The 19,867-nt window shown below is 36.7% G+C and overlaps 1 protein-coding gene across 1 annotated transcript in view; it reads right to left on the bottom strand.

The window, feature by feature from the left end:
• Positions 1 to 16,666, bottom strand: part of LOC114283703 (cellulose synthase-like protein G2) — a 50,076-nt gene extending 33,410 nt beyond the window's left edge. The window contains 2 exon segments of the mRNA XM_082896197.1: positions 2,500 to 2,649; positions 16,022 to 16,666. Coding sequence (XP_082752323.1) covers positions 2,500 to 2,649; positions 16,022 to 16,432 — 561 coding nt within the window. The 5' untranslated portion in view covers positions 16,433 to 16,666.
• Positions 16,667 to 19,867: the final 3,201 nt, after the last annotated feature.

The raw sequence follows: 19,867 nt of genomic DNA, 5'->3' as shown, positions 1-19,867 counted from the left end.
CATTTCTCATTCTTCCTCCTCCTTCCCCCTCCTCCCGATCTGCAGACCCACCCTTCTTCTTCTTCTCCTTTCTTTTTCTTCTTCCTTTTGCAACAAAAACACAAAAAAAAAGAAAAAAAATAAAAATAAATAAAGACACCAAAACGACGTCGTTTTGGTGTCGAGCTGAATTCGAGCCACCAAGTTTCGAGCTACATAGCGGGGTCGCAATCTAAATATGTTTTGTCTATTTTGTCTATCATATGTTTTGCGGCAATGTTTGACAAGATTTGATTTTGGATTTTTTTTTTTTTATTTTTTTCACTAAAAGACAAAGGCTCCGTTTGGCACAGCTCTCAAATTATAATTCTACCCATTGATTTGAGTGTGTTATTTATTTTGAGCTTTCAAATCATAACTCCACACTCATTTCTCAAACCTCAATTCAAAATATAATCATTACTTTTCAAAACTCATAACCAAACGCATAATTCAAAATTCTTTTCAAAACTCAATTCAAATCAATATTTTAATTTTTTAAATATTTTAAATATTTTAAAAATATTTTAATTTTGTTAAGATTTTAAATATTTTAATATTTAAATATGTTACGATTTTTTTAATTTTTAAATTTTTTGAATATTTTAATTTCAAAATATTACGGATTTAATTTTTTAAATTTCAAAATATTTTATAAAAATAAATTCAAACTCTATTTTATAAAAATATTTTTAAATATTTTAATTTTTTTTGTTATGTATTTTAGTTACGATTTGAGTGTAGAGTTGTGAAAGTAGTATGGAGTTTCGAGTTATGTGTTTGGTTATGAGTTTTAAAAATAATTTCTTAATTGAGTTTTGTTTTATGTGTTTGGTTACGATTTGAGTGTAGAGTTGTTTTTAAATTTAAAATATTAACATTTTATATTATTTAAATTTTTTGAATATTTAAAATATTTAAATTTTTATGATTTAAATTTTTTGAATATTTATTTTAATTTTTTACTTATTAAATTTTTTAGATTATTTAAATTATTTAAATATTTATGATTTAAAATTTTTGAATATTTATTTTGAAAAAAAATTATTTCCTTTGTAGTATTTTCAATTAAAAAATTGGTTAATTTTATTTTCTGTTAATAATAAATTTTTTTAATTGAATTTTAAAAAGAGTTTGGTAATGAATATTGATCAGAATTTTCAATAGTGTGAAAGTAGTGTGTTTTGTTATGAGTTACAACAATTTGAATTAAGTTTTGAAAACTCTTTTCAAAATTCATAACCAAATAAATTTTCTTACTTCACATGTCAAATCAAACTTTCCAAACTCAATTACACACTCAATTCAAAACTCAATTCAACACTCTATTCAAAAACCATAACCAAACAAATTTTCTACACTCAAATCATAATTTCACAACTTACAAACTCAAAATACAACTCGTACTCTCAAATCATATTTACAAAACTCTACCAAACGCAACTAAAGTTTTTGCAAAATAAAAAAAAAAAACAAATTTAAACAAAATATCACATCTAACCCCATAATCATTTCACTTTTTCTCTCACAAGCATTATATCCAACCACAAAAAAATTCAACTATCTTTCCAAACACTAAAATTTTTTTATCCAATAACATCCTACAATTAAAAATACCTACATAAAAACCAACTTCACTTATTGTGATGTGACAAGGGAATTAGGTCTTCAATCATTGGGTATATAATAAATTAAAAGTTGACATCTATAATGACATATCATTGTAGGTAGAATTGTGAGAGTTTTGTCAACAATCTCAAATATTTGCTTATATAAATAGAAATATATAGAATTCGCATATGATAATGATTTGTAAAGAAAATTTATGTACAAAATTTTAATATAGAATGATATGATATGTTGTGATTCCCTTATTTCTAATAAAAAGATCCATCATTGTTTTCATTTCACAAATTAATGCCACGGTCACATTGTTTTTATTATGAATTTCGTAAAAAATCTATTATCCTTTTCCTTTATATGTAAAATGATAGGATCACATTATTAACAAACATTATTTTAAAATAAAGTGACAATTTAATAATGATATTTAATTACATAATATAATCTGTATAAAAATCATATAATGAACCGTAAAATTATCCTAAACAATAAAGTTATGATATGCCATCTTATATATGTCACCGAAATTGGACACTCAAATTTAATCAACATAGAATTACTTTAAAAAGGACCATATATTACTTGTTTTTTTTATCACCATTTTACATCATCATTTATATGTGTTATTGTAATGCAAATAAATAAAATTTTATCATGTATCCTAATAATATAAAAATGACAAAAATAAAAAATTAATGACCAGCTACTCTATAACTATTTATAAAAACCCAAATTCTAAGTGTACAAAATTTGATCAAATGATTGAATGTGTGAGTCTCGCTCCATGTGAAGAAAAATTGGTATCATATTCTGTGTATGTAAAAAAATTATAACAAAAATAAAAAAATAATAGAGAACCTGAATAACTGTAGGATGATGTTGTGGAGTAAATCCATTGGTCCATTTGCTGAAAGCTTGGAGCTCCTCCTCTGTACTGATATAATCAGCTTGAACGCTCCCTCTCTCCACCACCCTCTCTACCCTCATCTTCATGCTTTCATACATATTCTGCATGCATAAAAATTATAAAAATAATTAATTAATTAATTAAATCAATCTGAAAGTGTTTCTTTCAGAGCAATGCTAGAGTTACCAACAAATTTACCAAAAAAACTACTCATTTTCCTTTCAATTATTATTGACGCTGTTGTGAGCCCATTCAATTTTAGTAATTTATATTTTTTAGTGTCTCCTCAAAGTTTAGTCACGTGTAGATTACATTTTTGCTAAATGAATAATTTATTATTAAAATTAAATTTGCGGTCATTTTTATTTAAAATAAATATAATTCAAATATATATATTTTTTTGAACTAATATAATTAAAATATATAGTCATCAATACCGTATCAACTTTATTTTTTCATGAATAATTTAACTAAAAGACACGGTTTATTGAAATGGATTACATTGAACTTACAATGACTTTGACTTGACCTTATATATTGCTTTTGGAAGTGGCGTAAAAAAGGTATATAATTGTATAATTGAATAAGTCAAAATATATAAAATATTGTTAGCTCTAGCTTATAATGATATCATTCCACTTCTCCATGTGAAAGCATAGCATTGCTTGTCAAGGAATGCGGCTTGTCGGTTGGCAAGCCACAAAGAAAGGAGAAGAAGAAGGCTGGCGCTCCTCACCTACCATCTATGTGTATAAATGGAGACGCTGAGAGGAGAGAAAATAGGCAGCAACACAGAGAGAACAAAGTGTGAGAGTGTATTTGAGAGAGTTCTGTAATCTTTCTCCGGATAATATATTGCTCTCCGTGGACGTAGGCAATTGCCGAACCACGTAAATATTCTTGTGTTATTGTATGGAATTGATTTCTGGTGTCCAATAGTCCTAACAAGTGGTATCAGAGCCGAATTGGTTGCGTTTCGGAACAAAAATAGAGTGTTTTTCGAAACTGCCCAGAAATCAAATTGCTCAAAATCCAATTTTGAGCACACTAGGAGCAATATCTCAACGAGAGGAGTCCAGAACTGCAAAACAGAGCTCCAGAAGAGCCCACATGCGCCAGCACGCGCCTCCCAAAGAAAGCGCGTAAGGCCCACGTGCAACAGGCGCCGTCACGCCCTGACTAGCAGACAGCGCGTCAGTTCAGACACATGCACGCGCCCTCACGCGCAGCGTAAGGAGGAAGATGACTGCGTGGCGCCACGTCAGCGCCACGCGGCAGACAAACAGACACGTGGCAAGGTTGCGAGAGCCGCGCTGTTGACCGAGCCGCGCCTCTTCCAAGCCGCGTTGACCGGCTCGTTGACAGAGCCGTTGACTCAGTTGAATCAGGGAAATCATCCGGTGCTTCGCAAGCGCACTAGATTCCGCAGATCTAAGCCGTTTAAACTGTTTTGGCTTAATCAGAGCCATTCTGAGTCCGTTTTTGACGATCCAATAGTGTTTTTGACGATCCAATAGTATTTTTCGACTCTTTGGAGTATTCCAGACACATCTGTACGGTCAGATTTTTCATTCGGAGTTTTCTGTAAAAAGACAGAATACGATGGAGGCGTCCACATCAACTTCAGAATCTATATTCAAGTTAACTCCTTCCAATTATGCAATTTGGAAGTCACGGATGGAGGACATCCTGTTTTTAAAGGACTTGTTTGACCCCATTTTTATAAAGGGGGTTAAACATGAAGGAGTGAAAGATGATGACTAGATAAAGATGAACCGCAAGATTATCGCTTGTATCAGACAATGGATAGACCATCGTGTGTTCCATCATGTTGCCGAAGAGACAGATGCCTATGCTTTTTGGACAATGTTAAACGACATGTACCAGTCAAAGATCGCCCAAAACAAAGCCTTGGTGATGAGAAGGCTAGTAAATCTGAAGTTAAAGAATGGTGTGTCTATTACCGAGCACACAGTGAATTCAAAAATCTGGTGAATCAGCTTGCAACCGTCAAGATGTGATTGGACGATGAAATGCAAGCCGAAATACTGCTCAGTTCTTTACCGGACAGCTGGAAGACATTGGTGGTTTTTCTCAGCACCTCTGCACCAGAAGGGAAGCTGACCATGAGTATGGTCACAGACGCCATGTACAATGAAGAGACAGGAAGGAAAGACATGGGAGGTAATCATTCCCATAATCAGTCCCATGCTCTTGCCACAGAAGATAGAGGCAGAGACATAAATAAAGGAAAAGGTAGAGGAAGAAACAAGAGTAGGGGCAGCTGGAACAGCAGGAGTAAATCCAGAGACAACAAAGGTCGAGGTAACTCCAGCTTCACTTGCTATCACTGTGGCCAGGAGGGTCACATAAAGAGAAACTGCCCAAGCTGGAAAGAGAAAGGCCAAAGTAATAAGTCAAAAGGAGATGAGAACACAACAGCCACAACAACTGATGAAATACTTCTTTTAGTTGGTGAAGAGGAAGATTGCCTTTATGTGGCTGACTACAGCTACACAGAATGGGTGATAGACACAGCTGCATCCCATCACGCCACTTCCCACAGAGAACTCTTCAGCTCGTACAACGCTGGAGATTTTGGCACTGTTCGAATGGGGAATTCTAGCTATTCGAAGATTGTGGGTATTGGAGACATTAGTATTCAAACTAATGTCGGGAATAAGCTAGTTCTCAAAGATGTGAGGCATGCTCTAGATTTGTGCCTCAATCTTATCTCCGGAAGCGCCCTGGACCGACAGGGTTATACAAGTACATTCGGAAATGGCCGTTGGAAGCTAACAGGAGGAGCTTTGACAATCGCCAGAGGAAAGATGTCTTCAACACTGTATAAGACTTAAACGAAGATCTGTCTGGAAAGTCTTAATGCAGCAGAAGACAAGGAGTCACCGGACTTATGGCACAGAAGACTGGCTCACATGAGTGAGAAGGGATTGCATCTATTGGCAAAGCAATCCAGAATACCCTTATCCAAAAGGAGTGTTTTGAAGCCGTGCGACCATTGCCTTTATGGCAAGCAACATCGAGTATCATTCAGTTCAACGAGCAAGAGGAAAACAGAAGTGCTCAATATGGTATACTCGGATGTTTGTGGCCCAATCGAAGTGGAGTCACATGGCGGCTGCAAGTATTTTCTGACTTTCATTGATGATGCATCAAGGAAGTTGTGGGTGTATTTCCTGAAGACAAAGGATGAGGTATTTCAGTACTTTCAGGAGTTCCATGCAATGGTAGAAAGACAAACTGGGAAGAAGTTGAAGTGTTTTCGCACAGACAATGGAGGCGAGTACACTTCCAATGCTTTTGCAGCATACTGTGCCAGTAGAGGTATCCGGCACGAGACAACAGTTCCCGGCACCCCACAACACAATGGTGTGGTAGAAAGAATGAACCGCACTATTATGGAAAGAGTTAGATGTATGCTCAAAATGACAAAGTTGCCAAAGTCATTCTGGGTTGAAGCTGCCCGTACAACTTGTTATCTCCTCAACAGGTCGCCTTCAGTCCCGTTAAATTTTGCGATACCTGAGGAAGTCTGGTCCAGAAGAAAGGTATCATATTCTCACTTGAGAGTCTTCGGGTGTAAGGCCTTTGCACACATCTCCAAGGAAAACAGACAGAAGCTTGATGACAAGTCCACTCTATGCATATTTGTGGGCTATTCAAATGCAGCATTTGGGTACAAGGTGTGGAACCTAGTGAACAAGAAGATGTTCAAGAGCAGAGATGTTGTGTTTCAAGAAGACCAGACAATAGCAGATTTTGAGAAATCTGCAAAGTCTAAAGATGTCATCACTCCAGACTTGTTTCCATCTCCCAAGCCATCACAAAATGCTAGATGTGATGATGTGCAACAAGAAGTGCTAGAGTTGCAGGATCCTATGCCGGAAATTGAGGATCAGGAGGAAAGAGATGAAGACCCGGATGAAGAGGGTGTTGAGTAGGGGGAGCAACCCCCTCAAACAGAGGCAACTGGGCCTCAGTTGTGGAAATCTGGAAGAGCTGCCGTGCCATCAACCAAATATCCCGCTTCTCAGTATATTCTGATTACTGATGAAGGGGAGCCCGAGAGTTTTTCGGAAACCAAGAGTCATATAGAGAAAGACTGTTGGATGCAAGCCATAAAGGAGGAGATGAGTTCTTTGTAGAAGAACCACACCTATGAGCTTGTTCCACTTCCAAGAGACAGGAGAGCCTTGAAAAACAAATGGGTGTATAAGTTAAAGAAAGATGGAAACGGAAAACTATTGCAGCATAAAGCTCATTTGGTGGTCAAAGGCTTTGGGCAGAAGAAAGGAATTGATTTTGATGTGATCTTCTCCCCAGTTGTGAAGATGACTGCTATTCAAGTAGGTCTGGGATTAGCAGCTCGCTTGAATTTGGAAGTAGAACAAATGGATGTCAAGACTGCCTTTCTCCATGGTGAGTTGGAGGAAGAGATCTACATGGAGCAACCAGAAGGATTTGAAGTTACAGGAAAACAGAAACTAGTCTGCAAACTGAAGAAGAGTCTCTACGGCCTGCAACAAGTGTCGAGACAATGGTACAAGAAGTTTGATTCATTTATGGTGGATCATGAGTACATAAGAACAGTGGCAGACCAGTGTGTATATTTCCGAAGGTTTTCGGATGGAAACTTCATTATCCTACTGTTGTATGTCGATGATATGCTGATTATCGGACAAGATACTACTATGATCAACAAGTTGAAAAATGACTTGTCGCAGTATTTTGACATGAAGAATTTAGGCCCAGCACAGCAAATTTTGGGCATGAAGATTGTTCGTGACAGGAAAGCCAAGAAGATATGGCTGTCACTGGAGAAATATGTTGAACGGGTAATTAAAAGGTTCAACATGAAAGATGCCAAGCCAGTCAGCACACCACTGGCCAACCATTTCAATGTGTTAAAGCATTCGTGCTCTACGACCAGCTCTACAAGGAAAGAAATGGAGACAATCCCTTATTCTTCCGCAGTAGGAAGTTTGATGTATGCAATGGTGTGTACCCGGCCAGATATAGCTCACGCAGTTGGCGTTGTGAGCAGATTCCTCGCCAATCCAGGAAAGGAGCATTGAGAGGCGGTCAAATGAATTCTTCAGTACTTGAAGGGAAGTTCAAGGATGTGTTTATGTTTTGGGGGAGCTGAACCAATTTTGGAGGGTTTTACAGATGCCGATATGGCAGGTGATCTTGATGGTAGAAAGTCTACATTAGGATTTCTATTCACCTTTGCAAGGGGAGCTATTTCATGGCAGTCCAAACTACAAAAGTGTGTTGCTTTATCTACAACAGAGGCAGAGTACATTGCTGCTGCAGATGTTGGAAATGAAATGTTGTGGTTAAAGCGGTTTCTCCAAAAATTGGGTCTACAGCAAGAAGAATACAAGGTACATTGTGATAGTCAAAGTGCAATTAATTTGAGCAAGAATTCCATGTACCATTCACGTACAAAACACATTGATGTCCGGTATCATTGGATACGAGAAGTGATGGAAAAGCAGCTGATGAAGCTAGTGAAGATTCACACAGACAAGAATCCTTCTGACATGATGACCAAGGGTGTCACCAGAGACAAACTGGAAGTTTGCAAGAATCTGACCGGGATGGACTTCAAGTGAGAAGTCAGTTATCCTTATGGGCGTGGAGGGGGAGAATTGTTAGCTCCAGCTCATAATGATATCATTCCACTTCTCCATGTGAAAGCATAGCATTGCTTGTCAAGGAATGCGGCTTGTCGATTGGCAAGCCGCAAAGGTGGACGGATTTGCGACGATCACCGAAATGAGAAGAAGAAGGCTGGCTCTCCTCACTTACCATCTATGTGTATAAATGGAGAGGCTGAGAGGAGAGAAAATAGGCAGCAACACAGAGAGAACAAAGTGTGAGAGTATATGTGAGAGAGTTCTGTAATCTTTCTCCGGATAATATATCGCTCTCCGTGGACGTAGGCAATTGCCGAACCACGTAAATATTCTTGTGTTATTGTGTGGAATTGATTTCTGGTGTGCAATAGTCCTAACAAATATGAAGAGGATAAAGTGCTATTAACTAATAATTAAAATTAAAAGGGTCTTGATAATTTATCAAACAAATTGGTGCCGTTTGGTAACACTTACATTTTTAGTTTTCTATTTATATTTACAAAAATTTTAAAAACACAAATAAAAACTTGTTTGGTAAAATTTTTGATTTATAAATCAGTGGTCTCAATTTATAAATTTGGCCAAAAAATGAAAACACAAAAAATGTGTTTTCATTTTGAGTTTTTAGTTTTTTTTTTTTTACCACCCAACACTAGCCACCACCTGCCACCGTTTTCTACCACCGTCTTCCGCCGCCACCACCACCCACCTGCCACCACCACTCACTACCCACCTGCCACCACCACCCACCAGCCACCACCCACTTGCCACCCACTCGCCACCACCCACTCGTCACCACCTACTTGCTTACCACCCGCCACCACCACCACCACCACCACCCGCTACCTACCCGATACCACCCACCATCCGCCACCCACAACCCGCTACTACCACTACCACCACCACCCATTACCCGCCATCCGCCACCCACCCGCCACCACCACCACCACCACCCACTCGCTAACACCCACCACCCGCCACCGTCACCCACCACCCACCCACCACCACCACCACCACCCGCCACCTACCCGATACCACCCACCATCCGCCACCCACCTGCCACCACCACCCACCACCCGCCACCACTACCACCACCACCACCCACTCGCTACCACCCACTACCCACCACCCGCCACCGTCACCCACCCACCCACCATCACCACCCACCCGCTATCACCACCTACCCGCCACCACCACCACCACCACCACCCACTCGGTACCACCTACCACCCGCCATCCGCCACCCACCCACTACCACCACCCGCTACCACCACCACCACCACCACCCACTCGCCACCACCCATCACCGGCCACTGTCACCCACCCACCCGCAACCACCAACTACCCACCATCCACCGTCACCACTTTCCACCACCGTCTTCTGCCGCCACTTGCCACCACTTGCCATTTCTCACTCTTTTGTATATTTTTAAATTTTTTTAAACATTTTGTCAATTACCAAACGCATTTGTAGTTTATCTTTTTCTAAAAATAAACAAAAAATAAATAAAAATCATTTTAAAAAATTTTTATAAATATAAATTGAAAACATAAACGTTACCCAACACACCCATTATAACTTAAATTAGAGCTATTTGGCGGAGGATTGCTGGTTGCAGTTGCCAGAGAAACACGCATCGAATAATCTTTTTTTCTGCCATTATGCTTTATTTATTTTCTATTATAGTTTATTTTTTAATGTAACCCAAGAAATGATGAATCAAGGTCAAACCAATTAACCTAACCTCACCTAGGGCAAGAAAGTTACCATGATTTGGGTGAAATACAACTCAAACAATCATTGTTATTTATGCGCATAATTTAATTGATGTCACAGTCATTTAACCTTAATGCCATAGATAATAGTTTTTTAATTTATTATTTATATTATATGTTTGTGGAATGCATAAGATTCTCCACAAAAAAATGTGAGATGAGATAGCCCTTCCTATACTCCTGTAAAAAGAAACCAATTGGTCAGTGATCTCTCCCGACCAGATTTGGTCGGAAGGACTCTCTAATAATCAAGTCAGACATCAGATCGATAGTATAGTATTTGTTTTATAGATATAAGCTTTATACTTCTATTTCTTTTCCTCTTCCTCTCGTGCTTACCTTTTGCTTTTCCTTACTTTCCTCAGGGCCGGCCCTGGGGCATAGGCCACAAGGTCATGGCCTAGGGCCCCTCAAAATAGATTTAAAAAAAGGGCCCCTTCTTATTATAATTTAGTGTAATATATTAGATATGTTTTAAGTATAAAAAAATTTAAAAAGGCCTTAACTAACTTAAAATAAATTGACCCATTAAAAAATTGAAAGGCCATTCAAAAAAATTAGCATTTTATCCATTGAAAATAGACCCAAAAAAGGGGGTCTCTCTTATTATAGTTTAGTCTAATATATTAAGTATATTTTTAAGTCCAAAAAAAATTAAGGAAGGCCCAAATTAACTTAAAATAAATTAATCTATTAAAAAATTGAAAGGCCCATTTAAAATAATTAGCATTGTTATTCATTGAAAATGATTTTGCAAAAAAATTAGATTATGCAAGTATGATTGATTTATTTGCTTCTAAAAATATAAGAAGAGTGAGGATCAAGCGATACTTATTAGTTATTGTAATGTAATGCTAAGTTTTTTTGTGATTTTGACACAAATCGTTTGTCTTTTACTTTCAAAATTTTTTTTTTCATACAATGAAAAAAAAAAAAATGTAAAGGGCCCTATAAATTTTTTAGTTGATTATCGGCTTTAGACCCTGGAAATGTCAGGGCTGGGCCTGACTTTCCTTTTTATAGTGTTGTAGTTCTGGCCTCGTCCGTTGGATCGACACCTTCATCTAAGGGTTCCGGTTATCGCCAGACTTTGGTCGGGCAAGTGGCCAGGTTGCTTTGATCTTGCGCCGTTGGATTTATGCTATGTTCGGCTCAGATTATGTCAGGTTTCTTAGGGATAACCTACCAATTGCCTCGTTTGTCTGATCATATTCATCAGACGGCCATTACATTTACATAGGCTAAGCCTATACTTATCTCCGACAATTATGATCCTCATCGTTCGTTATGCATTAATCTGTTGGTTCTCTCGCATTCTGCAGATTCTCTTCTAGAAGGCGATTTTGTTCAAGCTTTAGTCACGTGACATTGTCTCTTTCTTCGTTGGACCCATCAATGGTTTGGGCCTATCATGATTTCAAGTTCCTGGGCCGAACTTCGACTTTTGGTTTTTGGGCTTAATCTTGTAGGTTATTGGGCCAAATTTCGTAGGTTATTGGGCCAATATTTTTATCCCTCCACAATGTTAAATCACCTAAAGGACGCAACATATTTTAGAGTAAAGTTCAAATGGGATTAGGCCCACGAGCACCTTTAATTATGAATTATTAACACCAGCATGATTCATGTTAATGACATATGTATATTAATTAGTATCAATTAGTGTACCAACATATGTTATAATATTATTATTGACCCCACCCATTATATAAATTACAAATACCCAAAACTATTAAAATTATACTACATTATCTGTTAGTACACTAATTAGTATACCAATTGGTGTATATAACATTATTCTAAAAACAAAAATAAAAAGTTAGATTGAATAACCGAATGATTAAATTTCATTAACTTCATGTTCTAAACACCTACTTGAAAATCTACCAAAGCAAAGCATGGAAATTGATCAAGGCTTTATTTGGGAAGATTGATTTTTAATCCAAAAAAAAAAATTTAAACAGTTAAGTTGTTAAATTATTATTATTAATATTTAGCATCATTTCGTAAATTGTAAAAAACAATTACTTAAAAAAAAATTCAATTCTAAATTGATACCGACATCTAGGTGCCTTTTGATAACACTTACGTTTTCAGTTTTCTGTTTATATTTACAAAAATTTTAAAAACTCAAATAAAAACTTGTTTGGTAAATTTTTGATTTATAAATCAGTGGTCTCAGTTTATAAATTTGGCCAAAAAATGTGTTTCTGTTTTGAGTTTTCAAATTTTTTTTTTATCACTCAACACTAGCCACCACCTGCCATCATTTTCCACCATCGTCTTCCGCCACCACCACCCACCACCCACCCCCCACCACCACTTGCCACCACTACTCACCACCCACCTGCCACCACCACCCACCACCACTACTCACCACCCACCTGCCACCACCACCCACCACTCGCCACCACCACCCACCTGCCACCACCCATCTACCACCCACTCGTCACCACCACTCGCCCCTCGCCGCCACCACCACCACCACCACCACCACCACCCACTTGTCATCCACCACCACCGCCACCTACCACCCACCTGCCATCCACCCGCCACCACCCACCACCTGCTACTACCATCTACCGCCTGCCACCACCACTCACCTGCCACCACCATCCACCACCTACCACCACCAACGACCAGCCACCTACCTGCCACCACCACCACTACCTACTAGCTACCACCCACCACCTGCCACTGTCACCCACCCACCCACCCACCACCACCACCACCACCACCACCACCACCACCACCCGCCACCTACTCGCTACCACCCATCACCACCCGCCATCCGCCACCCACCCGCCACCATCCGCTACCACCACCACCTGCCATCGTCACCCATCCACCCACCATCACCACCTACCACTTACCCGCCACCACCACCACCCACCCACCACCACCTGCCATCCGCCACCCACCTGCCACCACCACCACCCGCTACCACCGCCATCACCACCACCACCACCACCACCACCACCACCACCACCTACTCACTACCACCCACCACCTGTCACCGTCACCCACCCACCCACCACCACCACCGGCCATCCGCCAACCACCAGCCATCCCCACCCATCACCCGCCACCACCACCACCGCCACTACCACCACCCACTCGTTACCATCCGCCACCATCACCCACCCACCCACCCACCACCTCCTCTCGCTACCCACCGTCACCCACCCACCCACCACCACCACCACCCCCACCCGCCACCACCACCGGCCATCCGCCACCCACCAGCCACCACCACCCGCCACCACCACCACCGCCACCGCCACCACCGCCACCACCCACTCGCTACTATCAGCCACCATCACCCACCCACCCACCACCTCCTCCCGCTACCCACCGTCATCACTTTCCACCACCGTCTTCTACCGCCACTTGCCACCACTTGTCATTTCTCACTCTTTTTTATATTTTTAAATTTTTTAAAACATTTTGTCAATTACCAAATGCGTTTGTAGTTTATATTTTTCTAAAAATAAATAAAAAATAAACAAAAATTAATTTATAATTTTTTTATAAATATAAACTGAAAACGTAACCGTTACAAAAAAAAAAAAAAAAACAAACAAACAAACACCTAATAATGGTAACTGTGCATCAAATAATATCTATGACCCCTATTTTGTAATCAACTCACATGGTGGTGGGTCCAATTCTAGAACTGATCTTATTGCCTGTTGCTGCAACTCCAATCAATGGTTTGGCTCCACTCAACCGGTGATGCCGTACAAATATTATTAAAAAATTAAAATAAAGCAAAAATTAAATACAAAATTATGTATGACTGAATTTGAACTTATTACAACAAGAACGAAAAAAAAAAAAAAACTAGAATGACTTTTAAATTATAAAATTGTTATTGACACATTATTTTAATAGTTGCTTTTTGTGTAAATATTAAAAATAGAGGTTTTTAAACTATGAAAACTTACCTCACAAAAATATATAAAAAAGCATCTTTTGTATTTAGGTCAAGTTTGGGAAGACTAAATAAGTGCACTTCTTTACTTTTTATGAAATATGGGTTGAGTTTGGGTTGGGTTTGAAGTGATGTGTTAGAGAAGTGATGTGTTAGAGAGGTGATGTGACTTAAATAAGATGATGTAATTTAAATAGGATAGTGATTTTTTGACTTTTTAAATTTTTTAAGAGTTGCCAAACTTAGCCTTAATCTAGTCATTTTAGTGTGTATTCTAGCAACACTTTTTATTTATGAAAATAGTTTGACTAGCCTCTAATGCTCTCCAAACGTAGACAACAAAGAGATGACAGCAAAATACTTATCATGTTGTCTATCATGTTGGAAATCTATTATGTAATAAGACTAGGCAAAATGCCTAAGATGCTCTAAATGCATTTTCTGTTAGAGAGTAGTATTTGGTTCACAAGAACTCATTTGGATAGAAAAAAAAAAAGATTATTTCTTGAGTTCCTAATGAAATTACCATTCTTCTAACAAAAAAAGCTAGGCACCCAGAATTTGAGAATCCAAGATTGGTCGAGAATGGACATGTGTAGTAAAGATTAAATTGATGAAACATGTGATTCATGAGTGAAATAAATTTGAACCATTGATTCTCATTTTTGGATAAATAATCATAGGTTTGTAGTGGTGTTGTTCTTCTAAATTCCTGTGAAGGAAAATGACAAACATATAAAATTTGTATGTAAAAAAATCTTGCATAATGATATAACAATAATATTTTTGCAATTATCAAACATAGTTGATGGGTTGGTTAACTTTTAATGAATAGATATAAATGAGATGAGTAATGATAAACAAATTGAACTTTGTAGTTAATTTTCAAATAAAACTTTTAATGATTTTTTGTGTTTTTTTAATTTTAATTAAAACACTAAAACTATTGTCTTCATAAGTTCAAAAATAACATTAACACATCAATGTGTTTTCTATATATATTTTTCTGTTTAGAAGTCATTTTCAAAATGATACTATGAGATCATCGTAGCAATCTATCCGTATCGCATTATTCATTGATGAATGATATCATTCGAAATGAATATTTTGGTTTTATATAAAAAAGAATAAATTATTTAAATGATCTCGGTAGTTTACATGATATATCAATTTAGTCCATATTATTTTAATTAGTTCGATTTTATCTTTTAATTTAACAGATTATGTCATTTTGGTCAAATAAATAATGATTGTTAAGTTTTGATTGACGGAAAATCTACACAATGTGTCAATTTGACTTTTACAGTTTACACAATGTGTCAATTTGGTCTCAGTTGTTTTAATTTGCTCGATTTTAACAGGGACCAAATTGACATATTGTGTAAGTTACCGGGACCAAATTGACACATAGTCTGACTTTCCGTCCACCAAACTTAACCACCGTTATTTATTGGACCAAAATGACACAATCTGTTAAATTAAGGGAGCAAAATCGAATAAATTGAAACAACAGAGATCAAATTGATATATCGTGTAACTACATGAACTATTTGTATAATTTACCTAATAAAAATGATTTGTCCAAAAAAAAAATTTAACAGAAAATTCACTAAAATAATGTTTATATGGCATTCGAAATAATAAGTCACTTTTATAAGTTTTCTAATTTAGTCCTGGTTTGAAATTTATTTTGGGTTAAAAAATCACAAAACGATAAAATTAACTACAAAAATCAATAAGACAAAATATTATTTTTTATTTATAATTATTATACTTTTTCTCTTATAAAAGTCAAAAAAACTCAAAAACAAAAACCAAATGAGTCTAAAAAAATCTTAACACAAAAAAATTAGCTATATTATTAGCCAATATCAAACCGACCTTTAGAACTCGTTTGGGAATTATTATTTTAATTATGTTTTGAACTTTTTACAAAATAATTCTTTGAAAAGTGGAGAAATAATGTGACAATTCGTATTAATTTAAATTTTTTTTTTTCCCTATTTGCATCTATTGACAAACCCGGCCTAAAAATGAATAAACATGAAGTTGAAACATCACAGCTTTTCTATTTATGCATCATTAATTTTTGTTTATTACCTGTATTTGATCAGTGTCTGAGAACCAAGTAGGGTCAGAAGCAAAGTAAGCCTCAGGACACCTCTTCACAATCCTGTTCTTCTTGCAAAAGGGCAACCAGTGTGCTGCAAACTTGGCAGCCTCCATAAAAGCAAAGAGTGTCAACTGAGAACCTCCATCATCCGATACATAGAACGACAACTTCTGAGTCGGATAATCATACGCCATCACCGATAGACACGTGTTCACCACCCTCATCGGCGGCTCGTTGAAAGGATCCGCCGTGAATATCAACACGTCCACCGCCGGAAACTCGCTTTCTTTCGCATGTTTTATGAGGTTTTCCGGGAAAGTCTCGCGGTTGATCGGCTTCATGCGAAAAGCCTGGTAAGTAACCCACATGAAAGCAAGCACAAGATCAGCAAGCAGCATGGAAAGAGAAGTGGTGGTGGAGGTGGTGGTGGTGGAGTGGTGGGCGGTTAGGTTGAGGAAATGATGGTAGAGGAGAGATAAGATGGCGAAGGAGTAGAGCAGTGCGAATGCTCGGTTCAGCCGTGTGCGGCGGAGGGGAGACCATCAGTGAAGAGGAGCTGCTGCTGCTGCTGCTTCCATGATGGTGGTGGTGGTCTAGGTTTCTGTTTGGTGGTGTCTAGGTTTCTGCTGTTTGATGCAACTGTATGATTAAAACTAGTTTATAGGAGTAGATACTGAAAAACAGGGGCGGAGGGACTGGGGCCAGGGGGTCACGTGCCCCCTGACTTTTCAAATTTTTATTTTATTTTTTTATTTTTGGAGGGTTATTTGTGGCTTATTACACACACTGCCGCAACCTCATTTGGCACAAGGATCCTCTAGAGTGATCTCTCTGAAGTGATGTCTAGAGTGATTCAATTCAATGGCTAAGATATAAATTAATGAAAATGACGTCGTTTTGATTAGTAATTTGAAAAAAAAAAAAAAAATTCATTTTGAAGTCAGCCGTGTGCTGTTGTTGTGAAGCATTAGAGAGAGACAGAAGGATCGATCGCCGTCAAAATTCCTCCGACGCCGCAAGTGGTGGCGATGAAGAGAACCACCATGTCTATGCTAAACAGGGCTTGTAAAATGGATCTATTTGGTGGATTGAACACATTTCTCAAACATGAATTGGGTTTTGAAGACTCACCATTAATGGTTGCTTTTGATTGTAGATTTTCAGTAACTACTTGGATTTGAGAAGAATTGTTCATTTCTTGTTGGTTCTTGTTCTTTCATAGATTCATTTCTTCGCTTATTACAATACCAAGAGGTGCCAAAAGGAGAGCAATGATCAATTTGACTCAATAACACAACATAAAAACAAACAAAAAATAGAAATTAACAAGAATCCAGAAACAATTACTCAAACCCAATTTATCGAAGTCAAACTCAATCACTCAAACCCAGTTTATGCATGGTTAAAAAAAAAAACAAGAAAAAAACCCAGTTTATGCAACTCAAACTCAATATCTTCAATTTGTCGAACCCCATCCAACCATAACTCCCAAATCAAGAAAAACTTATTAGTATAAAAATTAAAAAATTCAAATCCAAACACTACAATAATTTTCAACCTTCCCTACAAACCCACAGGAAAATTCGATGATGGGTTTCCAGACTTAAATCACCCAAAGTGCACGAAAATCCTTAATTCTCAAATTCCCATTTCAAAGAAAATAAATTCAAACAGACCCTATAGACCTTCAGACGACGATGGGCGAGCGAGAGAAAGAGAGCGATGTCGAGAGTTTGAGCGATTTCCCAAGATCTGTCGATTGTGTTGTTCGTGGGTGACACCATACTTGATCTCGACGGCGTAGGGGGAGATCGATTGGAATTGAGAACGTAATTGTCCGCAACAAGGTTGATCGCCTTTCTTGAAGTTTTCGACAATGAAGGCAGAAATCGATGAGCACAGAGAGAGAGAAAGAGAGCGAAAAATGAAGGATTTTTTTTTTCTCACTAAAATAATCTCAACTTTTAATTTTAGTAACGAGACACGTGTCAAATCTTAAAAGATCATTCTAGAGATCACTTCAAGAAGATCACTCTAAAGAATTTTTACGTCCCAATTTGACTCAAAAACACTGACACACGCCAACACGCACCCAATTTTCAAACATACCAACACCCGCGCCCAAACATACTGACATAAGTCCAATCCAATTACCTTTTTTTGGTTTTTTTGATTCATGGAAGGCGGCAGCAAGGCTGAAATCCTAAAACCCTAAAGTTAGGCTTGTTTGGCTCTATAGGTGAGGGCCTAGTTGTCTCAAAACATCACTACTAATAACATTAATAAATTAAAAAAGTAAAAAAAAAAAAAAACACAACTCTAAGATCAAAACATCACATCATTAATGGCAGGACTCACTGCCACCTAATTAGTGGGAGCACTAATTAGTGCTCCCAAACATTTTTCTTATAAATATTCTTACGCAGGGAAATTAACTTTGTTAAATTTTGAATAGAATTAAAAAAAATAGTGAGAAAATTAAATATATTTTATATAAAAGCTTTATTTTTTTTATTAAAGTGTATCTGTTTATTTTAATATTTATTTTAATTTTTTTAAATATAGAAATTATTTATTATTTATTTTATATAAAAATAATTTAATAATTTCATCACTAATCATCTCTCATACTAGCATTAAAACAAACACAGCTTTACTTAATTCTTCACTAACAATCCCCACATTAACAATCTGTTCACTAACAATTCCATCCATTCTAATCCGTTAAACAAACATGGCCTAAAGGTGTACGAAATTTTTTATTTTATTTATTTATTTATAGTATTTGTTAAGTGTCTTTATATTTTTTTTTTGTTTTTTTTTATCTCTCTTTGTTGCTTTGTAATTTACCAACTCGCGATTCACCATATTAAGATCACACAACATAGATTTGGAACCATACTACAATCTTGATATATTCTCTTCATTGTTTACAGGTAACTTTATTTATGATTTTTATTTTTAAATAAAAATTATGAGTATTAATTTATAATTATTTGTTAAGTTTTGATTTGTAAAAAAAAATTATTTGTTATTATTTATGTTAAAATAAGGGACTTTGATATGCTATGAATCTTAATTGGTGGTGATTTATATTAAAATTAGGGATTTCAGTTTGTTGTTGTTTGTGCTAAAATTAGGAATTTGATTTGTGCTACAATTAAAAATATTAATTTGTAGTATTTGTTATTTAAATTAGGGATTTTCATTTGTTATAATATAGGTACATTAGAAATTTTATTTGTTGTGATTTGTCTTAAATTTAAAATTTTTAATTTGTATTAAAATTGGAGATTTTGATTTATGAGGTTTTATGATTTTGAGATTATAATTAATAGGTGCCCCATATTAAATTTTTGGCTCTGCCACTGAAAAATATATATACTTAGAATAAGTTTTAAGGAAAGGTATGTACCAATAATGTTATTTGTTATAAAAAAAAAATTACGAAAACTCTTTATAAAAATTCTTTATCATTGGATTAGTTTGTAATTTTTGTAGTATTTTATTATATTTTATGCAATCAATCTTAAATTAATTTCATAAAACTTTTCGTGATATTTATTTTATGATACACAACATTACTCTAGTATATATATAGCTCATAACTAATATAATTCATATATTTTATTCAATAAGTATTAAATGCACAAAAGTTGAACACAGATGCATTACAAGTGAGAGGGTAATTTTTGGGAGAAATTGGGCCGAGCTTCGAGTTGGGTTTTGAGGCCCAAAACGCAGAGGACTAGGTAAAAAGGTCGTACTGAATACTCCGACCTAGAGGGAAAGGTTACTCCGGCCTTGGGGAAACAGAGTTACTTCGGCCCAAG

The sequence above is a fragment of the Camellia sinensis genome, chromosome 11, assembly GCF_055761805.1.
Source record: "Camellia sinensis isolate YWXY chromosome 11, ASM5576180v1, whole genome shotgun sequence".
NCBI lineage: Eukaryota > Viridiplantae > Streptophyta > Magnoliopsida > Ericales > Theaceae > Camellia > Camellia sinensis.
The sequence above is the reverse complement of the archived record's forward strand: the minus strand, read 5'-3'. Positions and strand labels throughout refer to the sequence as shown.